The sequence below is a fragment of the Nerophis lumbriciformis genome, linkage group LG01 (genome assembly GCF_033978685.3).
Source record: "Nerophis lumbriciformis linkage group LG01, RoL_Nlum_v2.1, whole genome shotgun sequence".
NCBI lineage: Eukaryota > Metazoa > Chordata > Actinopteri > Syngnathiformes > Syngnathidae > Nerophis > Nerophis lumbriciformis.
In genome coordinates, this window is record NC_084548.2 from 19,724,148 (window position 1) to 19,746,528 (window position 22,381).

A 22,381-nucleotide genomic window follows, 5' to 3' on the forward strand; every position below is an offset into this window, starting at 1 on the left:
ACTGTAGTTACTAACAGTGGGTTTCTAAAGTGTTCCTGAGCCCATGTGGTGATATCCTTTACACGCTGATGTCGCTTGTTGATGCAGTACAGCCTGAGGGATCAAAGGTCACGGGCTTGGACACTAATCCTGACTAACACTTTTAATAGAAAACACATTTACAATTAGCATGTGCCAATATCTTGGTCAGGGATTTTTTCTGTCGTCGATATTGTTTAAAGCTACAGTAAGTTAAAAGCATACATTTTGTGTCTGAGCACAGATATTTTAGCATCAGTAGTTAATTACTTTCTTATTTCATAACACTATATTGTATATGATGAATGTGTAAATATATCATGCAAAGCAGCTCTCCTAAAAGTCTGAAAATAAATATTACTATGGGGATCTATAACAAGCTCCTGCAAATGAGAAGAGGCTACTTTAAATAACTAATTGCTGCATGTCAGAAACATCATTCCAGGTGCGCAATATTTCTAAAATACTTCCTAAATTAAGTTGTAACTCTTTAAATTACAAACATGTCTATTCATTCATTCCATAGAAGTCAGGGTCTGAGATTTACATATCCAGAAAATAAATATAAACACTCTACATTGGCCAGGTGGTGCAATTCGAATCTACTTCCAGTAGATTACAGTATGCAATGTGATATTTGCAGAGGGTCATGAAGGGCAGCCACAGAGCCTGCACAAACTTCCCAACCCGCTGACGTATGGCAGTCCATTTGTGCTGCTAGTTATTTGGCTGAATCAGCAGTCTAAATGATTAACAACACTGGGCAGTTTAACAAATCCTTCAAATGAGTAAAAAAAAAAATCTCCTCCCAAAATGTCAGTAAGTGGAGTTGAATCATAAGGTCAGTAAAGGTTTGAACTCTTCTTAATCCCTCAAAGCCCAGAGGTAGCGATAACTTGAATTCCCTACTGTGTTGACCCAGTAACTAAGGCAAATGTTTGAGAAACATGAGGGCTGCAAGCATGGTGCATCGGGCGCAAACTGACCTGCCAACAACCTGGCACGGTTCTGGACAGCAGCTACGTGACTGCGTGTATGAAATGTATTTAAAGAATACATTCGGCCAACCACCTAGAGAAAGTTAAAAAAAACACACTACAGTGCATAATTTACTCAGCCGAGTCATAGCAGAGATTCACATACATTTATTTGTTTGTTGTATTATAATCATGTCTAAATGGGTAGTTGTTTGTTTTGTTAAGTATACTTTTAGCTGCCTGTTTTTTATTTTTTTTATTTGCACCGCTAAGGTTTCTCAATTGATCAGAAACCCAAACTGATAAGACAGCTTCTATTTGCTAAAGATCAACCAATACGTTTTTTTCAGGGCCGATACAGATTATAGTAATCAAGGGGGGCGATAATCGATATTTGGAGCCGATATTTATTTGCAGTAAAAGTTATTTAAACATGTATAGAGTTTGTAAGTAAACAGCTGGACAAGGCTTTAAGGTGTTTTTTCCATTATTTTTTAGGAAACATCTGACCAGAAGCAACAAAATGTTTAATGCGGCACCAATATTGTGGTTAATTTAGCACCAAACAACATCAGGCTATTTCAGGTAATTTCACCTAAAATTCCCTGTAATTTTCTACGCATGTCAGAGGAGCATCAACATTTGCATTTCAAAATATGGGGAAATCTTCTGGGAAAATCTGTAAAAAAATGGGAAATCTCTACATCACAATAACTCACTAGCTACTCAATTTTATAGCGGTTTATGGGTTCAATAAATTGTAAGGTTTTCTTGTAAGGAACCCTAAAATATTGCAAACGTTTAAACAAAATCAATGCTAACCTCCTTCGCTTAGTTTATACATGATACATTTGCCAAGCTGGCAGGCATTTCTTCCGGGATATTACAGAAAGCATAAGAATGCTGCCTCTTCTTCTTTACTTATAAAAGTCTCCACTGAAGTTGGGATTTTTGGCAGGGATATCTTTTCTGCCATCTTAACATAATTCATGTATGTCGCATTGATATGTGATTGAATCACGGAACATGAAACTCGCCTCACTCCTTTAATGAGCCCACACTGCAATCGCTGCGGACGGAAGCTTGATCGTTGCCGTAGCAAAACAAACAAAATGGAAGAGGTATCATACTGTATGTGGATATATTGTATCTGCTGATGTATTTCTGTTGTAGCTGCAAAAAAAATTAAGATCAATACCGATATACTTCAAAATGCCAAATATTGGCACCGATAATCTGTACTATTTGCTGATAATGTATATTGTATTACGATACAGGAAAAAAACAATAGCACTCAGTAGTGCACTGACCTATGTCACAATAATGCAAGAAAGTGGTCAAATCCTACCTCCAATAGTTTTGCTCCAAGGGTAAAAAGAGAGCAAGAAACAGCCTAATTTGAACAGTCATCATTAGCGGTAATATATCCCTCCAGTCTTGTAGGTGCCAGTAATAAGCACAACAACAAAGAACATGCGTTTAAAGTGTGTAGATATAAGAAAATTGTTGGTGTATCTTTGGGGGAATTATTGCGTAAAATTTGTATCGCTGCACAAAATAAAGAAAATAATTGTACAGATTAATCGGGAAAGAAAATCTATAGATTATTCTATTAAAGAAATTGTTGTTCGGTGCGGCTCTACAGACAACGAATAATATAAACTCCTGTCTCAAACTTTGTGCTTGGCAGAGGTAATAACTGTGCCAACTGACTCAGGTCAGCGTGAGCCAGTTGCTTTCGCTTACTGGATGCCCGCGAGCTGCCCTTGTATAAAGGCGCCTCCTCGCATGGACCGTGCCTACAACAATGGCTACAGTAATGGCAAACGATGAGGATGAACTGAATTGTGAAAACGTGATTGATAAGTAGGTCATGTCTTGTTGTCACCACTTGAGGCATAAACTCAAACAATCCTGGTCAACTGAACCAATCTGGTTCAAAGCTGGTTTAATGTGTGACTGACTGTCCTTAAAGCTTGGACATAACAAGTACATCACAGTAGACAATCGTATCATGAAACTTAACTGTTTTTAGTTTAGCTTATTGGGATTACATGGGCTGCACAGTGAAACAGGGGTTGGTGAATGTGCCTTACAATATGAAGGTCCTGGGTTCGATCCCCGAGTTCGGGGTCTTTCTGTGTGGAGTTTGCATGTTCTCCCCGTGACTGCCTGAGTTCCCTCCGTGTACTCCGGCTTCCTCCCACCTCCAAACACATGCACTTGGGGATAGGTTGATTGGCAACACTAAATTGGCCCTAGTGTGTGAATGTGAGTGTGAATGTTGTCGGTCTATCTGTATTGGCCCTGCGATGAGGTGGCGACTTGTCCAGGGTGATACTTATATATATTATACCATTACAGAAAAACCACATTCCTTTCATAATTTTTCAAATAGAGTACATCAATGCTGTTTTGCTGTAATTGTGCCACGTTTGAGTATGTTGTATAAAGTGCATCATCAGTCATAGTTAAATCTGTTTGAGGGTCTTCCAAAATCTTTACTTCTTGCTCTGGGATCCTCAAAGGAACTGCAACAAAAGCTGAAAGCCTTAAAGTTTCTCCCTTGGGGGTTGGGTTGCAGAAGTTCAAATGCATTAACGCCAAGGCAGAACATCAAATTCTGATTTGAGAATCGTGATGTGAGCTCTGTGCAAGGGAAACTATAGCTAGGCCTGGGCTGATAACACATTTGGCTGGATGATATATTATCCCACAAACTATAATCAATACTATTGTTAGCATTAGGAGTACAACCACTCGTAGACACTGTTGACAAAGACCGACAATAAAATTTGTCACCGATAAATTCATTTGCCAGCAATAGTCCTAACATCATCACTTGGGTTATTCTGAAGGTAAGCAAGTCAGAGCGGCCACTCGAACAACATCACGGGCAAAAATATGTAATGTGTGGAAACAGTACCTCTTATTCTTGTTAAAAACAATAATATTTTGCGCATTCTGCAAAGCAGATCTCGTTTTTATGACACTGCATCTGTGATACGGGAGCATTTAAAGCGGGGGAATGTCAGATGTGAAGGATGCAGTCTCAACTCAAGAACATATTCGGCTAGTTATCTTGCTAGCTAGCTAACAAATGTGAGACAAAGTTAGTGAATTTTTGTGTGAATTATATTTATATAGCGCTTTTCTCTAGTGACTCAAAGCGCTTTACATAGTGAAACCCAATATCTAAGTTACATTTAAACCGGTGTGGGTGGCACTGGGAGCAGGTGGGTAAAGTGTCTTGCCCAAGGACACAACGGCAGTGACTATGATGGCGGAAGCGGGGATTGAACCTGCAACCCTCAAGTTGCTGACACAGCCACTCTACCAACCGAGCTATACCGCCCCATATACATATAACTTTAACTCATTTTAACCAAAGTCCGCCCGCTAAACTTTGTCTAAATCAATTGAAGTACTTTTTAAAACAACGTAAATTTGCAGGGCAATGAAGAAAGCCACAATATCAAACGTCAATAACAGGCTCGGGCAGTGCGATATGATTGAAAACTGTATTACGATATATATGTGTTTTATCTATCGCTTGTCCCTCACAGGGTCACGGGGGTGGCTGCAGCCTATCTCATATCGGTCAATATAAGTAATTATTTATATTTTTATGACACATCAAAAATAATAACCAGGAGAAAAATATATTAAATGTAAACATTTTGATTTAAAATATGACTTTCCCACAGCTATGCTCAAGTGAGCATGGCTGTGGTGGTCCACATTGGTCTGACTACGGTCCGTTTCTTTTTAAATCCCCAAAACTGCCATACCGTCGAGGTGACTTTTCCTGTTTTATCGTCAATTTATTTCCTTTCTGCAGCACTCATTTTTTGTTTCTCTTCTCACTCCATGCAAAGAATAAACTGCGAGACAACAAGATGGCGCAACTAAACATGATAGTGGATAATGTTACCTGATTGGCTGTTAGCAAGTCACTCCCACTGATCAATGATCACTTCCTGCGTTCCTCGGTTACCAGAGACCTAGTGCCTTTGTATATAACCAATCTGGCTTAGCAACTTCCGGTTGCAAAAAAAAAAAAAAAAAAAAAAAAAAAATTGAATGTTTTATCGAACGTATATTTTATTGATATCGATTACGTGTCAATCACGACATGTATTGATGTTGTTTTATCGCCCAGCCCTGTTACACGCACACATACAACATTAGGTACCATTGCGTCGATATAAGATTAAACATACAATCTATTAGTAAGCTAAAATTTTAAGAAATAATCAATGATACAATTCTATACAATGAGTCTATTAGATTACTATAAATGCCAGGAAATAATCAAGTATCAATGACATACCAGTGTGCAGCTTTTTAAACATGTTATTACAAAATGTGTGCTTCTTTTTAAGTAAGTTAGAAAGTTTTTGGTGTTTTATTGATTATTATTGCTGCTATTTCAACTGCCTGTTCTTGCTTTTAAATGAACAAAAGTGTAATAGTTATTTTAGTAACAGCCGAATGAGCAGCATAATTACAGTACAGATAAACATTTATGAATGAAATAGTCATCGATGTTGTTTGTAATCATATGCCTAAAAATACTGCATCTCAAACTGAATTTAAAAGTTGATGGCTAGATTAAAGCCACTGAATATGTGTACGCTTTATAATCTCATTAGTCGACTAATTACTGAAATAGTCGATGACTCGTCGACTATCAAAATAGTCATTAGTTGCAGCCGTAGTCAGCATTATTTTGAGACCAAATCAAGCACCAATGTAAACATGATGTGCAATACTAAGAATGCAAGTAACCAATAAAAACGCAATAAACTTTTATTTCAAATTTTTAGGGCCCGAGCAGAAAAGCTGAGAAACCCTATCGTAATTGTTCCGTGCAATAATTTTACCCAACTTCGATTGCATTTTTGAGTCATTTAACATGCACAAAAACTACCCAATTTTTGCAAGCACGTCTGGTCTGGCGAAAATGTTTATATTTTGAGGGTACCAAACATAACATTTCAAAATTGACTCTCTAGCACCCGCTTGAAAAAAATCTATCATGACAGGACGCAGGTAAAAATTTCAATAACCGATACTTGAAAACAAATAGGAAGTCGGCCAATTTGGTTTCCGTCAGCCATTTTCAGGCCAAAAACAAGGGTCGTACTTGAACAAACTCCTCGGAGAGCCTTTGACCAAAGCAGTTGCAGTTAAAATGACAGATAACTAGACAGATGAGCAATGATACATTGCAAAGGAATTTGAGCTCAGCTATAAGATGTGGGTGTGGCATGGCGCCAAACTTTGATCTGATGGTTTGCCACAAAACTTTCAAGATTTCTAACTCGGTTCCACAAATTCAGATATTGATCAGAATTGGAACACATGCAACGACACCATAAAGTGCTGCATCAGTCAGTACCTAGTCGTACCCATTCATAGTGGGCAGAGCCTGGCGGTAAAAACTGCTCCTTGCCATCAACCATCAAACTGTCATTACTGCTCTTAAGGTGATCAGCTCTCCTTCCAAACTCATATAAAGCTTTTAGGTTGAGGTCTGATCACAACTACATGTTGATATCCACATCAATATTACCCTCTTGTGGTGGAAAATCATAACAGCCATAATATACTTCCACATGCTCCGATCTTCCTGAGATTTTTGGTCTTGGCATTGGGTAAGACGCAACTGTATAACTGCTGTGGTGCCAGTTTCGCCCATTTGTGGTGTACATTTATAACGGTTATAACATCCGTCCACATGCTCCGATCTTCCTAAGATTTTTGATGGTGGGTTGGGCATTTGGAAGGATATGACTGCATGCATCATGCCTGCCGGCCGACTCACACCCTGAAAATAAAATGTACTCTCAATCACTGTTAGAAAAAAATGTCTCTTCAATTGATATTGAACATCTTGAAGTGCAGTTTAAAAAAAAAGGAAAATAGGTGGGATGGTTTGTTTTGTTGTCTTTTTAGTTGCTAGCAAATTCTAACAAATTCTGCATTCTTACTTGTTCGTCCTTGTTGATGGGCTCATCCAGCTCATTCGGTTTAAAGCCGAAATATTCCTGGTAAATGTTACTCTGCAATCATCTTTTGTCCCCCATTTTTTCATTGCAGTGCTTCTCACTAGCGAGTCATGACTAGCGAGGCTCTGCCATGCATCCTGTGTGTGTAAAGCTAGCAGTCCCGTCTTAATTGTGGATGACTGACAAGAGGGCTCACTCTGCTCCTTTAATTCTGCTATTGAATAAAAGTGCTCAGGCCCTCAGAGCGATGCACAGAGTGAACTCTCTTGCACCCATGATTGAAAGTGAGAGATAAAGAAAACCAATACAAGTTGAAGAGTTCATTTTAATTTATTGTTGAAATAATTGATTTATTGACTATCGGCCCAGGCCTACCAATAACCATGTTGATGTAAAGCAGTGCTTCTCAATTAATTTCTGTTACGCCGCCCTTAAAAAGATGAAAATTATTTTGCGCCGCCCCATTCTCCACCATGACAATAGATAGTATAATTTGTCTATAAAATTGTTACAACATCTGCATAACATTGTAAGTTAATTAAAATTAAAGGAAATAACATACATGCCTTTCCACGTCTCCCATCGTGGTTACAGTGAAGCCAAGTGCTACATACGATTCGTCATATTCTAGTACGAGAAAAGCGCCCGGGATCCCCTCCCCAGGTGATGGAGGTTTGCATGCTCAATTTTTGTGCAATGGAATGGTTGAAACAATTCAACGGCTCATGGAACCATCTGTTCGTTTGGACAGGGTGTGTTTTAGCCACAAAAATGACACATGCAGTTTTGGAACCACGGTGACAGACCACAGGAAGCTACTCTACGGCCTGGTAATGCTGACAGGGCGTCAACAGCTTGTGCCAAGTCAAGCAGGAGGCTGTGAGGTGATCCGGAGCCCACTCATCAGCTCATAGGGAAATGATGAGCAACCTGGGGTTAAGCATGTTGAGAAAATAACAGAAAAAGCCAGATCCAGCCAAACGAAATCCACCCCAGTAACTTTAACCACCCCGTAGCACAAGCCTGCTATCTGCCAGCACTTGACCCCCATGGGGCTGCAGCTTTCCCCAATGCTCCTGAAACAGTGCCAGCTACAATACATAAATGGCTGTCAGCTATCGCACATGCAGAAAGCGGACACTGTGAGGCAGGGTGGCACAATGCATCCATGCAGGCATGATCCAAAAATAGAAAAACCATTAAGGATATGTGCCATTAGCAGATTTCAACAAGAAAACCAACTGAGGTGCTTTCATGGTTGAAAAAGCATGGATACATACGAGGCACTAATTGGAGGACACTACTACTACACCACTTTACTGCACATTTACAAAAAAGCGTGCATTATCTTGGCCAAGCGTCCCTGACCTTTTGCAGTTTTATAGCGACTTTTGCTAAAATGAAAACAGGGGGCCTTGTGTGTTTCATATGACAGTCAAATATGTTACATTTTCAATTAAAAAAACTGTCATTTTGGCTAAATATTAAGGCTGTGAATCTTTGGACACTAAACGATTCGACTGATTAGTGATTCTCGATTCTAAACCAATAGTTTTTTAACAACGTAGGGTGCCAGTTCTCCTCCATAAAATAGACAAACAGCTCTGATAAATTTCTATATTACTTAAAAGAAAACTGGCTTTTATTTAATAAAATTCTACTCAAACATTTAATAATGTCAAACACAAATAAGGCAGCACTTCTCTTTTCTTAAGTAAATCTGTACAGCAGATATGGGCTTCTCTATCAACAATATGATTTGCCAGAGTGCCTGGACAGGACAGAAAAAAAACAAAAAAAAAAACATTTTATTTAATCAATCTTTTTTTTGACACCCCTACTAAATAGTCTCAAATTTTTTTTCATCACCGTCTTAACCTGCAATCACCACATGATGGACCCTGGCACCATATCTGTACCATGTGAAAGCACTTTTTTTAACAGTACAACATAATGTTTGCTATCATATTTGTACATATCACATTTGCTGATGTTTTTCTGTACATATTGTGTTTTGTTGTTGTCGTCTCTGTCTTATCCCCCTGTTGTCCTCACAATTTCCCCCTTTGTATTATTTTTCTTCTTCTTTTACATCCCCTCCTGCTCCGGACTGGCTATCCATTTAATAAAGTCAAATACAAATAAGGTTACAAGAGAAGTATCCAACACTTCTCTTTTATAAAGCAATTCTATATAGAAGATATGGGCATCTACATCAACAATATGATTTGCCTGAGTAGCTGGACAAGACATGAAATAAATTAAAAAAACAAAAAACAAAACAGTATCACAGTGCAGACCAGTGTAGAAGGTGATCACAGCGAAAGATTGTAGGTGTAGTTACTAGTTATCACTGTTATGTCACTCAAAATGAAAACATTTTTAAAAGTGAATGGGAAGCGAAAGAGAGGAACATGGCTTTCTCCAAAGTAAGAAAAGTTAATGCAGCAAACCAAACATTTAAAAATGAATATGTTTATTCTTCTACAATGTAGTTTCATTCAATTTCTCGTATGCTGAGAAATTGAAGTGTAAGACGGATAAAATATTACGACAAAAACAATCAGTGAAGCATAAGAAACACAAAACAAGAAAAAAATTGGGTTTTCTAACGGTGTGTGTAATTTGTTTTAGTTATTGAAAATAACTTGGTTTAAGATTCAGTGTGCATAAGTACTTTTTGAGCACATTCAACAATACCGCAATAATAATGATAACCGTGATAATTTTGGTCACGATAACCTAGCCCTTGGTGATATATCGATATGATTGAGTTTTTTTGGTTGCATACAATTTAAACAATTCAAAAACCTATTTTTGCCCATCTGGGGTTTCCATAGCTTGCGCCGTCCCCTTGCTTCCTTAGCGGCACACATAGCAAAACATAGCTAATGCTAACGAAAGTGTTGTCAATACTTTGGTTTTGCAGCAATAGGTGTAGAACAAGTGACTGCACGGTGCAAAGTTTCATTCAAAAAGGCAGCAGCACCACAAACTTATTCCAGCATTTGAAACCGAAGCCTCCAGCCGAGTGTGGGAAATGCAACTCTGTACGAGGCAAACAAGATCGTAACAAACACTCTACAGGCTAAAAATCACCCTACTATGGTCGAATCATTTACACAAGGTATGAATTATGATACCATGTATGATGAGACAGAAGCACAATGCGTAGACTGAACACTAAAGTGGTTGCTCTGCACACCGCCAAGATGTGTGAATGAAAAAGACTTTGTTTACTTTATCCACTTACTGAAAGAAACTTTAGTCCTCTCAATGTTTTACTTCATTATTTATTTGGATACAATGTATAATATTACACTTTATTTACAGAAGTATGATATTGAAGACAGATGTTTTAAGTTTACAAATTATTGATCTCAATGTTGGAGATTATTGTTTATTTGCATGCAATGTGCAATCCTACATTTTTGTTAACAAAATGATTGTATTCAAGCTGAAGTATTTCTTTTCAAGGGAAGTTCTCAATTTAAGTTTTTGAATATTATACCATAAAAAGTACAATTCATATCTGGTTTAAAAATAACAATATTATACAAATTAGAATTTTGTGAAGAGTAAGATGCAGTGTATGCAGTGTCATATCAATATACTAGTTAGTTTTTGATCAAATAAAATAAAAAAACGTGTTTTGAAATATCTTTGTCATTTGAATTAAATGGTTTCTTTAAAGTAGGGAGGAAAAAGTAGTCCTGGGCTGTATTACTCAGGACTACGATAACCGTGATATGAAGATTTCATTGCGTTACATCCCTTTAACACTGCCTTATCAAAACACAGATGCACTGATGCCACATCGCGCCCCGAATTTTGCAGCTTCAATATATCGCAGATTTTCTTGTTTGCCTTTTAAAGTAAATTCTACATATTTTGAGACTAAATTAGGCATTTTCAAGCATACAATGTCTAAATGAACTGAAAATATCAACGTTGCAGTGGTATTTTTCCACGAGATGAGACAAAACCAAACACAGGCCGCAGTTCAGTACCTGGCTCAACCTCAGGCAGCATTTCTATAGGGCGTGTAAGTGTGACGTAGTAAACACAATGAATTGTGGGTTTTGCGTGCATCTGAATAGCTTATTTACACGACAGAATGCCAAACTTTTTGCTAAAGTTGGGTTCTTTTCTTTGAGTAGTTCAAAATGTGGCGCGAATGTGCGGCATCATTAACTTCCACAATTGTTATGATTGGTTCAGGAAAAAAACATCTATTTGGTGAGATTTTTCCTCATTTCCAGCGTGAACATAAAGCCAAGGAACTCAGGTTAGTGAGCTAATAAAGAGACAGCGAATAGCTTGGAGAATCAGCTGTTAGACGATCAAATGTCACCTATGCCATCACCTGCTACACATTGGTGTGTTCAGGGCATTTTCAGATTGGTAAGTTTAAATCAAAGCATATTTTATTCTGTTTCACACGTAACACTGTTAACATTAGTCAAGCTCGCTGCTTGCTGCAAACAATATACAGTATTTTTCAAAAAAGCATGTCTGTTTACTTTCGGAACAGTAGCACAGTGATTAATGTGTTTAGAAGTAATAATGGTCTTATTTTTTCCCCAGAGAAACATGCTTATGAAACGAGGCTTGGCACCTTCACTCCATTTCTAACGCATAACAAATGAAAGCTACAGATTACGCGCAATTTGAACGGAGGACGATGAACCTTAACAGACTTTGCATTCTGAAATTCTCAACCGGTATAAAAACTGACTCCGCTGATGAGATATATAGCCAAGTTTGCATTGGACAATGGCAACAGCTTACTTAAGTTTCTTGGTCATTGGTATGCCTGTATGGATCAATTCCACCAAATTTACTAATTTTTTTGTGGTAGCAAGCCTTTGTAAAAGGGTAGAAATAGTATCTAGATACAGACTCGATATGAACCTTTGATTCCTTTTATTTAGTGCGATTAATTTTATTCCAGTTTGTTCTTCTCTCTCACATTACCGCACATACAGTACAGCAATGGAAACAAAAGCTTTGGTCAGGAAAAATGGCTATCACGGCCCCACAGTGCATCGCAAATTCATGTGCCCTTTCGAGCCCTATATTGAATTTAAACAAGTGTAAAGATGACCATGTGGGTGTTGTTATTAATGTCTAAATGACCGTCATATATTTAGAAGGCCATAAATCGTTTGTCATGCACTCTCTATGATAATATTTAATTTATAATTCCTACTTTGCGAATATTCATTTACCACAGTCTGGCCCGGAACCAAAAACAAATAGATGGAGTAGATATTGAAAGGGTAAAAGAAAACACATTTTTGGGTGTAATAATAGATGATAAAATTAATTGGAAATCCCATGTAAAAAATATACAACATAAAGTAGCAAGAAACACGCCAATAATAAATAAAGCTAAACATGTTCTAGACCAAAAATCACTTCATATTCTTTACTGCTCGCGAGTGTTACCATATCTGAGTTATTGGAGAAACAACTACAAATGTGCGCTACATTCACTAACTATGTGTTACAAAAAAGATCTATTAGAATAATACATAATATTGGATATATAGAATATACAAATCCTATAATTTTGCTACACCTAGTGTGTGTGTGTGTGTGTGACAATCATTGGTACTTTAACTTTAGCTTAACTTGATTGAATCACAAATATTGAAATTAAACAATTTGGTGCATTTGCAAACAGCTAAAATTATGTACAAAGCAAACTATAACCTGCTACCCAAATTTATACAACAATTCTTCTCAACAAAAGAGGAGAAATATAACCTTAGAGGAAAATCTAATTTAAAACATTTGTATGCTAGTACAACACTTAAAACCTTTAGCATATCCGTATGTGGAATTAAATTATGGAACGGATTCACCAAAGAAATCAAACAAAGCACCAATATGATTCAGTTTAAGAGACTGTTCAAACTACAAGTGTTCACAAAGTACACAGAACAAGAATTATGATGAACATCTTGAACCCCTTTTTTATTGAGACAAAGATTATTTATGTATTTAATATTAGTTTGCTTACTATTAGAGATGTCCGATAATGGCTTTTTTGCCGATATCCGATATTGTCCAACTTTTAATTACCGATTCCGATATCAACAGATACCGATATATACTGTCGTGGAATTAACACATTATTATGCCTAATTTTGTTGTGATGCCCCGCTGGATGCATTAAACAATGTAACAAGGTTTTCCAAAATAAATCAACTCAAGTTATGGAAAAAAAATGCCAACATGGCACTGCCATATTTATTATTGAAGTCACAAAGTGCATTATTTTTTTTAAACATGCTTAAAAACAGCAGCTTGGAATTTGGGACATGCTCTCCCTGAGAGAGCATGAGGAGGTTGAGGTGGGCAGGGTTGGGGGGTGGGGGTGTGTGTACTGTAGCGTCCCGGAAGAGTTAGTGCTGCAAGGGGTTCTGGGTATTTGTTCTGTTGTGTTTCTATTGTGTTTATGTTGTGTTACGGTGCGGATGTTCTCCCGAAATGTGTTTGTCATTCTTGTTTGGTGTGGGTTCACAGTGTGGCGCATATTTTTAACAGTGTTAAAAGTTGTTTATGTGGCCACCCTCAGTGTGACCTGTATGGCTGCTGACCAAGTATGACTTGCATTCACTTGTGTGTGTGAAAAGCCGTAGATATTATGTGATTGGGCCGGCACGCAAAGGCAGTGCCTTTAAGGTTTATTGGCGCTCTGCACTCCTCCCTACGTCCGTGTACAAAGCGGCGGTTTAAAAAGTCATACATTTACTTTCTGAAACCGATACCGATAATTTCCAATATTACATTTTAATGCATTTATCGGCCGATAATATCGGCAGTCCGATATTATCGGACGTCTCTACTTACTATGGTATATTATTTATTTGTTCACTGTTCTGCGATGAGGTGGCGACTTGTCCAGGGTGTACCCCGCCTTCCGCCCGATTGTAGCTGAGATAGGCTCCAGCGCCCCCCGCAACCCCGAAGGGAATAAGCGGTAGAAAATGGATGGATGGACTGTTACAGAGAACAAGGAAATTGGATAAAATTGCTATGGTATGAAAAGGGGTAGGATGAAATAAGCTCTGCTTCTTCCTACTCCTTTTCGGACGTGCTGTAATGAAACAACTGGAAATGTGTGATGCATTACATTGTATCGTATGCATGTTCCAAATAAACTGAAACTGAACTGAACTAACTGTGGTAAACAGGAAATTACTGTAATTACTGTACAACCAAATGATGCTGAAACGTGGTTTAAAAAAAATCCTAAACGCATCCTGAAAAGGGTGCTGTATTAAGTCATGGGTTGTTTTATATTCGGGGCAATACGTAATTAAACTTAAAGTATTACCTGTTAAACGAAATACCGGCATAATGTGAGTTATCCCGTTAATGTCAACGTGTGTGTCGAGTGGGAAGGCAATTTAGAGCAAGAAAAAGGACTTTAAAGGAGTTAAAAAGACAACTGCAGCGAATGGTTCTGGCATGGCAGGACGTTCAAACTGTAGCAGCGCTGCCGCTAGCAAGCTCTAAACATTCCTTCCATTTTCGTCACCATTTTCAACCTTTTTTTCCAAGCGTGGACAAAGCCGGGGACAAACGGTTCGTGTTTTCGACGAGGCTAAACGTGTAAATGAATACCACGACGTACGCACGCCACCGCGAGCCAAGTCGCCCATGCTAACCAGCAGCCGAGCTAGCTGGCTAGCATACCGGAGACAAAAGCCTTGAATGAAGAAGTTCCTCTGGGGGGCGAAACACCGTCCAGGTGCCGCCGCTTGGTGACGAGCGCAAACACCACCGGAAGCGATAAAAGACTTCCAACCTCCCGTCAGTAATGATAGAGAGGAACGAAAAGTTGAGCTTACCCCTCCTGGTCCAGCTTTTCTTTCTTGTGCGCTGTGTTTGAATGGAGTGTTGATGTCGGAAGGCGTCCTGTTCCGGGGTCACATCCCTCCTGTCGGCGCACAGTGGCTCGTCGCAGCGGTCCTGCTGCTCCTGCGATGCCGCTCTCGGCCACCGGAGGCGCTGTGTGGACAGCCCTGCCTACGCCACATGCACCCCACCCCCGTTTGGCCGGACAGAAGGCTATAAATAAACACCCTCTCAACACACAACCTAAAAAAATATTAAATAAATACCCACATTGGGCCAGATGGACATGTGTTTTTGTCATTCAATGTGGTTAGGCCAGCCTTTTTCAACCACTTTACTTTGAGGGGCGGGTGTAGCGGGGATGTATATATATATATATATATATATATATATATATATATATATATATATATATATATATATATATATATATATATATATATTAGGGATGTCCGATAATGGCTTTTTGCCGATATCCGATATCGTCCAACTCTTTAATTACCGATAACAATATCAACCGATACCGATATCAACCAATGCTGATATATACAGTCGTGGAATTAACACATTATTATGCCTAATTTGGACAACCACGTATGGAGAAGATAAAGTCCTTTTTTAAAATATTAATAAAATAAGATAATTAATTAAAAACATTTTCTTGAATAAAAAAGAAAGTAAAACAATATAAAAACAGTTACATAGAAACTAGTAATTAATGAAAATGAGTCAAATTAACTGTTAAAGGTTAGTACTATTAGTGGACCAGCAGCACGCACAATCATGTGTGCTTACGGACTGTATCCCTTGCAGACTGTATTGGCCCTGCGATGAGGTGGCGACTTGTCCAGGGTGTACCCCGCCTTCCGCCCGATTGTAGCTGAGATAGGCTCCAGCGCCCCCCGCGACCCTAAAGGGAATAAGCGGTAGAAAATGGATGGATGGATGGATGTAGGAACCAGAATATTAATAACAGAAAGAAACAACTCTTTTGTGTGAATGACTGTAAATGAGTGTAAATGGGGGAGGGAGGTGTTTTGGGTTGGTGAATTAATGGTAAGTGTATCTTGTGTTTTTTATGTTGATTTAATAAAAAAAATTAAAAAAACCAAAAAAAACCCTGATACCGATAATAAAAAACCGATACCGACAATTTCCGATATTACATTTTAAAGCATTCTCTAATATATATATATATATATATATATATATATATATATATATATATATATATACAAAATACACCCCCGCTACCACCAGTGCGGATGTTCTCCCGAAATGTGTTTGTCATTCTTGTTTGGTGTGGGTTCACAGTGTGGTGCATATTTCTAACAGTGTTAAAGTTGTTTATACGGCCACCCTCAGTGTAACCTGTATCGCAATTGATCAAGTATGCTTTGCATTCACTTGTGTGTGCGTGCAGAAGCCGCACATGTTATGTGACTGGACCAGCACTCGTTGGACTGGATGACAAGCGGACGTGACGATTTTTGGGACGGGCACTGAAATTTGGGAGTCTCCCAGGAGGGTTGGCAAGTATGAGAAATAGCGGTGAATGCGGTGCTACCGCGGTACTGCCGCTGTATATAATCGGCAGGCCAGCTCTAGTGTTAATTTGATAACGCCTCAAGGGCCAAGTGAAATTACACGGCGGGCCAGATTTGGCCCGCGGGCCAGAGTTTGATACCCATGTCTTATGGTGAGCATCTCTATCCTGGAATAGGTTCTGTATATTGGATTTTAGTTCTTGTCTTGCGCTCCTATTATGTTGTTGATTGTCATGTCGTGTACGGATGTACTTTGTTGACGCCCTCTCAGCTCCACACGCTGTAAGTCTTTGCTGTCGTCCAGCATTCTGTTTTTGTTTACTTTGCAGCCAGTTTAGTTTTAGTTTTGTTTTGAATAGCCATCTCTAACCTTCAATGCCTTTTGTTTATTTTTGATTTAAGCGTTAAATACCTTTTTATCTGCACGCGCCTCCCGCTGTCGTCTGCATATTGTGATCACGACAAACCATGCTCCCGACATCTACAAAGCAATTAGCTACCTGCTGCCACCTACTGATATAGAAGAGCATTACACGGTTACTCTGCCGACCTGTAGACAGCACCGACACTCAACAACGGCACATTTGCGGACTATAATTACTGGTTTGCCAAAAATGTTTTTAACCCAATTAAGTGAAATGATATAATCTCCCACGGCACGCCAAACAATATCCCACGGTGCACTAGTGAGCCGCGGCACAGTGGTTGAAAAACACTGCACTAGTGTACCGTGAGATATTGTTTGGTGTGCCGTGGGAGGTTGTTTGTCCATTGAATGTTGTTCTATTGTCGTTGTTGTTGTTATTGTTGTGTTTGCTGTTGTCGTCTCTCTGTCTTACCCACCTCTTGTCCCCACAATTTCCCCCTCTGTCTTTTCTCTTTGTATCCCCTCCTGCTCCGGCCCGGCTGCACCAAATAATAATATAAATACATTTTTTAATAAAGTCAAATACAAATAAGGCAACAAGAGAAGTATCCCACACTTCTCTTTTGTAAAGTAAATTTATACAGCCGATATGGGGCATCTACATCAACTATATGATTTGCCTGAGAAGCTGGACAGGACAAAAAAACAAACTGAACAAATATGAATATAAATGTATAATAGCCTCGTTACACAATTTGCATAGGAAACTCTTTTTCATTACTATAATTTTTACTAACAGGTTGATTGATAACTTGGTTGCAGGATCAGAATCAGATAATATTCAAGTGAACAACATGTACACTTGTAAAAATTTAAAGAATAATAAATTCATTTATTCAAAGAGTGCTGTATTATTTCCAGTCTTTTTTTGCAGGCCACATAAATTATGCGGCATAACACATAAAATAATGCAGCAGGACCACCTAAAATGATGTGGCCAGATTTGGCCCACGGCCCCTTTAGTTTGACACCTGTGTAATGCAGATATTTAAACAAAAATATTTTAGTGGAACGGGAAGACTATCACTGGCAATTATGCTGAAAAACAATGACGGCTCACTTAAGGTTTTGTTCTTCTTAACGGACATCCACAGTAGATTACTTGCCAAACTGCCAGAGCAACATAATTGTTGTCATTTAGAGTGAATAGGCTTTGGTATGTTTCCTGCCTGCGGTCACAATTAGCCTCCATAATGCTGCATTAAAAAACTAAAATTAGATGGGTGCTTCATTTTTAGTGGAACAAGGAAGTCATTACTGGTAATTCTGCTGAAAAAACACATTTAAGACTGTGTTCATTCTGCATATTACGAATGAACATTCATTCATTTTCTGTAGCGCTGGTCCTCATTACCACAGGTAAGCTTACAAACACAGCAGTTTTACATCGGTTCAAAGCCCTAAATGACAATTTTTATTATTTTTTGCTCAATCCCCTAGAGCTGTGATTCTCAAGCTGTAGTACGTATGCGTAATCTGACTCTTGCCAGATCCTTGTAGTTCGCTGAGCTCCACACAAGGATCTGGGCTCGAGGGCATTGCAAAACTCCTTCAAGATAGCAAAAAATAATGAACCAATCAGGATCGCCGGGCGGGATTTCATAGATGTGACGTAGCGCTGAAGCGACTGTTTGATTCGAACAACAAAGAAGGCATACAGCAAGGAGTTGTGTGCTGACATTGATTCTGCTATTGCAACTGTTTTGCGACATCGATCGTCTACTGACATTGCTGCGTTGTTTCAGTAACATTTCTCTAACTTTTCACTTTGTCGTTATCCAATATGTTGACTGTTCTGTTTTGGACTTCCCAGCGTAGCTCTTATCAGCGTCACAGGTTGATTTCGATGTGAGTGGTTGAAGTAGCACGTCATTCAAGATAATGGACAAGTGGTTTATCCAACCACATACAATGATTTTTTTTACAAGGCCCCGCCTTCTGAAATACATCTCCCATTGAGAAGTCCCAGATCCTTGTGTGGAGCTCAGCGAACTACAAGGGTCTGGCGGGAGTCATGTTAACGTATGCGCGCTCCATCTAGTGGTTTGCCAAAGAATCACTTGATTAAAGTACAGTGTTTTATGTTCCTATATTCAAAGACATTGTTACTGTTCAAACTCTGTGCAAGGTTAGAGTGGCCAAAAATATTAAATATATTTGTTAAATATGGTAAAACAGTACAGTAGCATCGCTAACCCAACAAGGGACTCCCCCCAGTGGCTCCACCCACTCGGCAGATGACTTTATGAAATTCTTTAATAAGAAAATTTAACTCATTAGAAAGGAGGTTAAAGACAACGCGTCCCAGCTACAACTGGGTTCTATTAACACAGATACGACTGTATGTACAACGAATATTGCCCTCCAAATTAGTCTTTCTCTTTTTGATGAAATAACATTAGAGGAACTCCTGCGACGTGTAAATGGAACAAAATTAACAACATGTTTACTTGACTCACTTCCTGGGAAACCTATCAAGGAGCTGTATGTAATATTAGGTCCATCAGTGCTAAATATGATAAACTTATCACTTTCCTCTGGCACTGTTCCCCTAGCATTAAAAAAAGCGGTTATTCATCCTCTGCTCAAAAGACCTAACCTCGATCCAGACCTCATGGTAAACTTCCCTTTATTTTGAAAATCCTCCTCGAAAAAATTGTTGCACAACAGCTAAATGAACACCTAGCGTCTAACAATCTCTGTGAACCCTTTCAGTCCGATTTCAGGGCAAATCACTCTACGAAGAGAGTCCTCGCAAAAATGACTAATGATCTAATGCTAACGATGGATTCTGATGCGTCATCCATGTTGCTGCTACTTGATCTTAGCGCTGCTTTCGATACCGTCGATCATAATATTTTATTAAAACGTATCAAAACACATATTGGTATGTCAGACTTAGCCTTTTCTTGGTTTAACTCCTATCTTACTGACAGGATAAGAGCACCTTTGAAGTTAATTTTAAGATAACTATGATCATGAGGGTTGGACAACCAATTAATATAACATGATTAATGAAATCCAAAAATGCATCCTGAAAAAAGGGACGTTATATTATGTTAGAGGTTTTCTTATATCCGGGGCAATACTTGCAGTACAGATGAAAGTCAAAAAATTTAATTATCGTGCAAAGGTTTGTTTATTCTAACGATTAAAATTACAAGGTAAAACAAATACATGACATGAGCTCATAACATGCAACTCAAGATATTTCAAGCCTTCTTTTGATATAATTTCGACAATTATGGCTTTCATCTTATGAAAACTTAAAATTGAAAAATTATAGGAATAAAGGCTTGACATATTTCACTTTGCATGATATTACTTTATATCACATATTATTTTCACATTTGAAGTTGAATTGCTGAAACGAATGAAATTTTGCACGATATTCTAGTTTTTGGAGTTTCACCTGTAATCAAAAAAAATCATTCACACTCATGTTTACTCCAATTAACCTAACATGCATGTTTTTAGGATGTGCGAAGAAGTACCAGGGAATAACCCACACACACACGGGGAGAAACTCCAAGACATGCCCCAACGGACATTGGAACCCTCAACATCTTGACTGTCAGGCCGACATACTAACCAATAAGCCCGTGTAGCCCTTAGAATAAAAAGACACATACAAATAATAATGGACGGTAAGATAAAAAGCTTGTAAAGCAATTTACGCACATATGATCAAATTAAATAACAGAATTTTGCACAATTAGATACAGAAATGTAATCTCTGTAATAATGGCACATTGGTCATAAAAATACAAGGCAAGTAACACTACATTATAATAAAGCAAGAAATGCACAATCATGTTCTGCACACAGCTTGTTTGTTTGGACTGCACACCGGCACGAGTATCATGTTTCATCTTTTTTCAGCACCTGAGAATAAAATACTTCTAAAATATGTTTCTAGTTTTCAACCAATTAAATAGCATTTTCCATATCTTACCAGACAGGCACTGTAAAAGCAGTATATTGTTATATATGAACTAATACAGCTGTAAAACCAACAAAAATGTTTGCACAAGTATTTATCAATAAATAAAAAACGGTAAAATATAAATCTGACTCATTATTGTAGTCCGTGACTGACAGCATGTACATTTCATCAATATTATTGTAGTTCATGATGTTTATTTGTGATAAATCCATAGTTTTCAAGTAGAAGTACCACTGGTGTGTTACAAATTGGCTCCATGATGATTCCACTGTCTTTGGTTGCCTTCAATTGAGACGTAACATCCTTCAAACAGGAGCAATCACATGTAAACAATTGGTGAATGCCACCGGGTTTCGTTTTCCCTCCATTAGATTGAAACTTGAGCTGTCCTTCACGGTCTGTTATCTTTGGCCAGAGAGTGCATCATCCAGTTGACCTTGGTCTTCCAGCTTTCCCGCAGTGCTTCATTGAACTTGACTTTGAAATTCTTCAGTGCCTCTTCATCTGATTTGCCCAAAGCTAAAGAGTCCTAATAAAAAAAACAAAAAAACCCCAGCAACAATAAAATTGCGATCTAGTATCATATATCAGTAGCGTTTTTTTATGACCAATCTCGGTCTAGAACCATGAACTGATGAAGCTTACTTGGATGAGAGGCGAAACGTCTTCTAAGACTAACCAAACAGTCCAATCGATTGAATGCCCTGAGAATACTTTGTTTTATATAGATGTTTGTGCCACATAAATTGTGCATCTTTCCAAATTGCCTTCTATTATTGGATTCTGATTTGTGAATTTATTCAAAAGACTAATGTACTTTGTAACGCGTTACTGTAACGCCGTTACTTCCGGCGGTAAATAGTAATCTAACGCGTTATTTTTTATATTCAGTAACTCAGTTACCGTTACTACATGATGCGTTACTGCGTTATTTTACGTTATTTTTTATGTAGTATCGGCTAGAAACTGAGAAGATCTGAGTGTGTTTTATTGGAGCGCTGCGGAAGAGGCGACAAGTCTCTGTGTGTATGTGTGTGCGTGGGATGGGGCGTGTCTGTGTTTACTAACAAGACATAGCGAAGCCCGAAGCCGAGTTTCTTAACATGGAGATATTCTCACTACTTTTCTTTTGTCGACCACAAAGAAAAGAACATTTTAGTTAAATGTAAGTTGTGTCTTGGATCAAAGATCCTATCCTAGCAATTCAAATCTGCTTAAACAGCTACAAAAGCAACATGCTTCGACGAAGCTAGTAAAGAGATACACACTTTCCCTCCTAAGCAACAGCTGCTGGATTTTAACGAGGCACTGCACACTGAAGGTACACACACTCTGTCAATTCTCTTATATACTGTTGCTCTTTCATTCTAGACTTCTAGAATGTTTGATTATCACATCACTCTAAATGTATAGACTATAAAGTTCACAAACATAAAGAGGGATGCTAGTGGGCCAGGCCAATCTTTCCTTATCTCTAAACTAAAACTGGGGAAATGTGTAGTGTTCTGGGTTTCAGACATGATTTTATTTCAGAATTCCTTGAGAGAGAAAAACGCCTGGTTAGACTTTGTGTATGTAGT

The 22,381-nt window shown here is 38.4% G+C and overlaps 2 protein-coding genes across 4 annotated transcripts in view; both read right to left on the reverse strand.

Moving 5' to 3' along the window:
- ctnnbip1 (catenin, beta interacting protein 1) overlaps positions 1 to 15,120 on the reverse strand; it is a 45,744-nt gene extending 30,624 nt beyond the window's left edge. Inside the window, exon 1 of the mRNA XM_061976960.1 lies at positions 14,875 to 15,120. The gene's annotated coding sequence lies outside the window, so the exon portion shown is untranslated. The remainder of the gene's footprint in view (positions 1 to 14,874) is intronic.
- A 344-nt stretch (positions 15,121 to 15,464) lies between these two features.
- Positions 15,465 to 22,381, reverse strand: part of pik3cd (phosphatidylinositol-4,5-bisphosphate 3-kinase, catalytic subunit delta) — a 78,247-nt gene continuing 71,330 nt past the window's right edge. The window contains exon 23 of one of the 3 annotated variants that reach the window (XM_061976988.2): positions 15,465 to 15,791. In XM_061976988.2, the coding sequence (XP_061832972.1) occupies positions 15,663 to 15,791 (129 nt within the window). In that variant the 3' untranslated portion in view covers positions 15,465 to 15,662. Of the gene's footprint in view, positions 15,792 to 20,158; positions 21,331 to 22,381 lie in introns of those variants that run through there. The other 2 variants (XM_061976979.1, XM_061976971.1) reach the window with 2 other exon arrangements.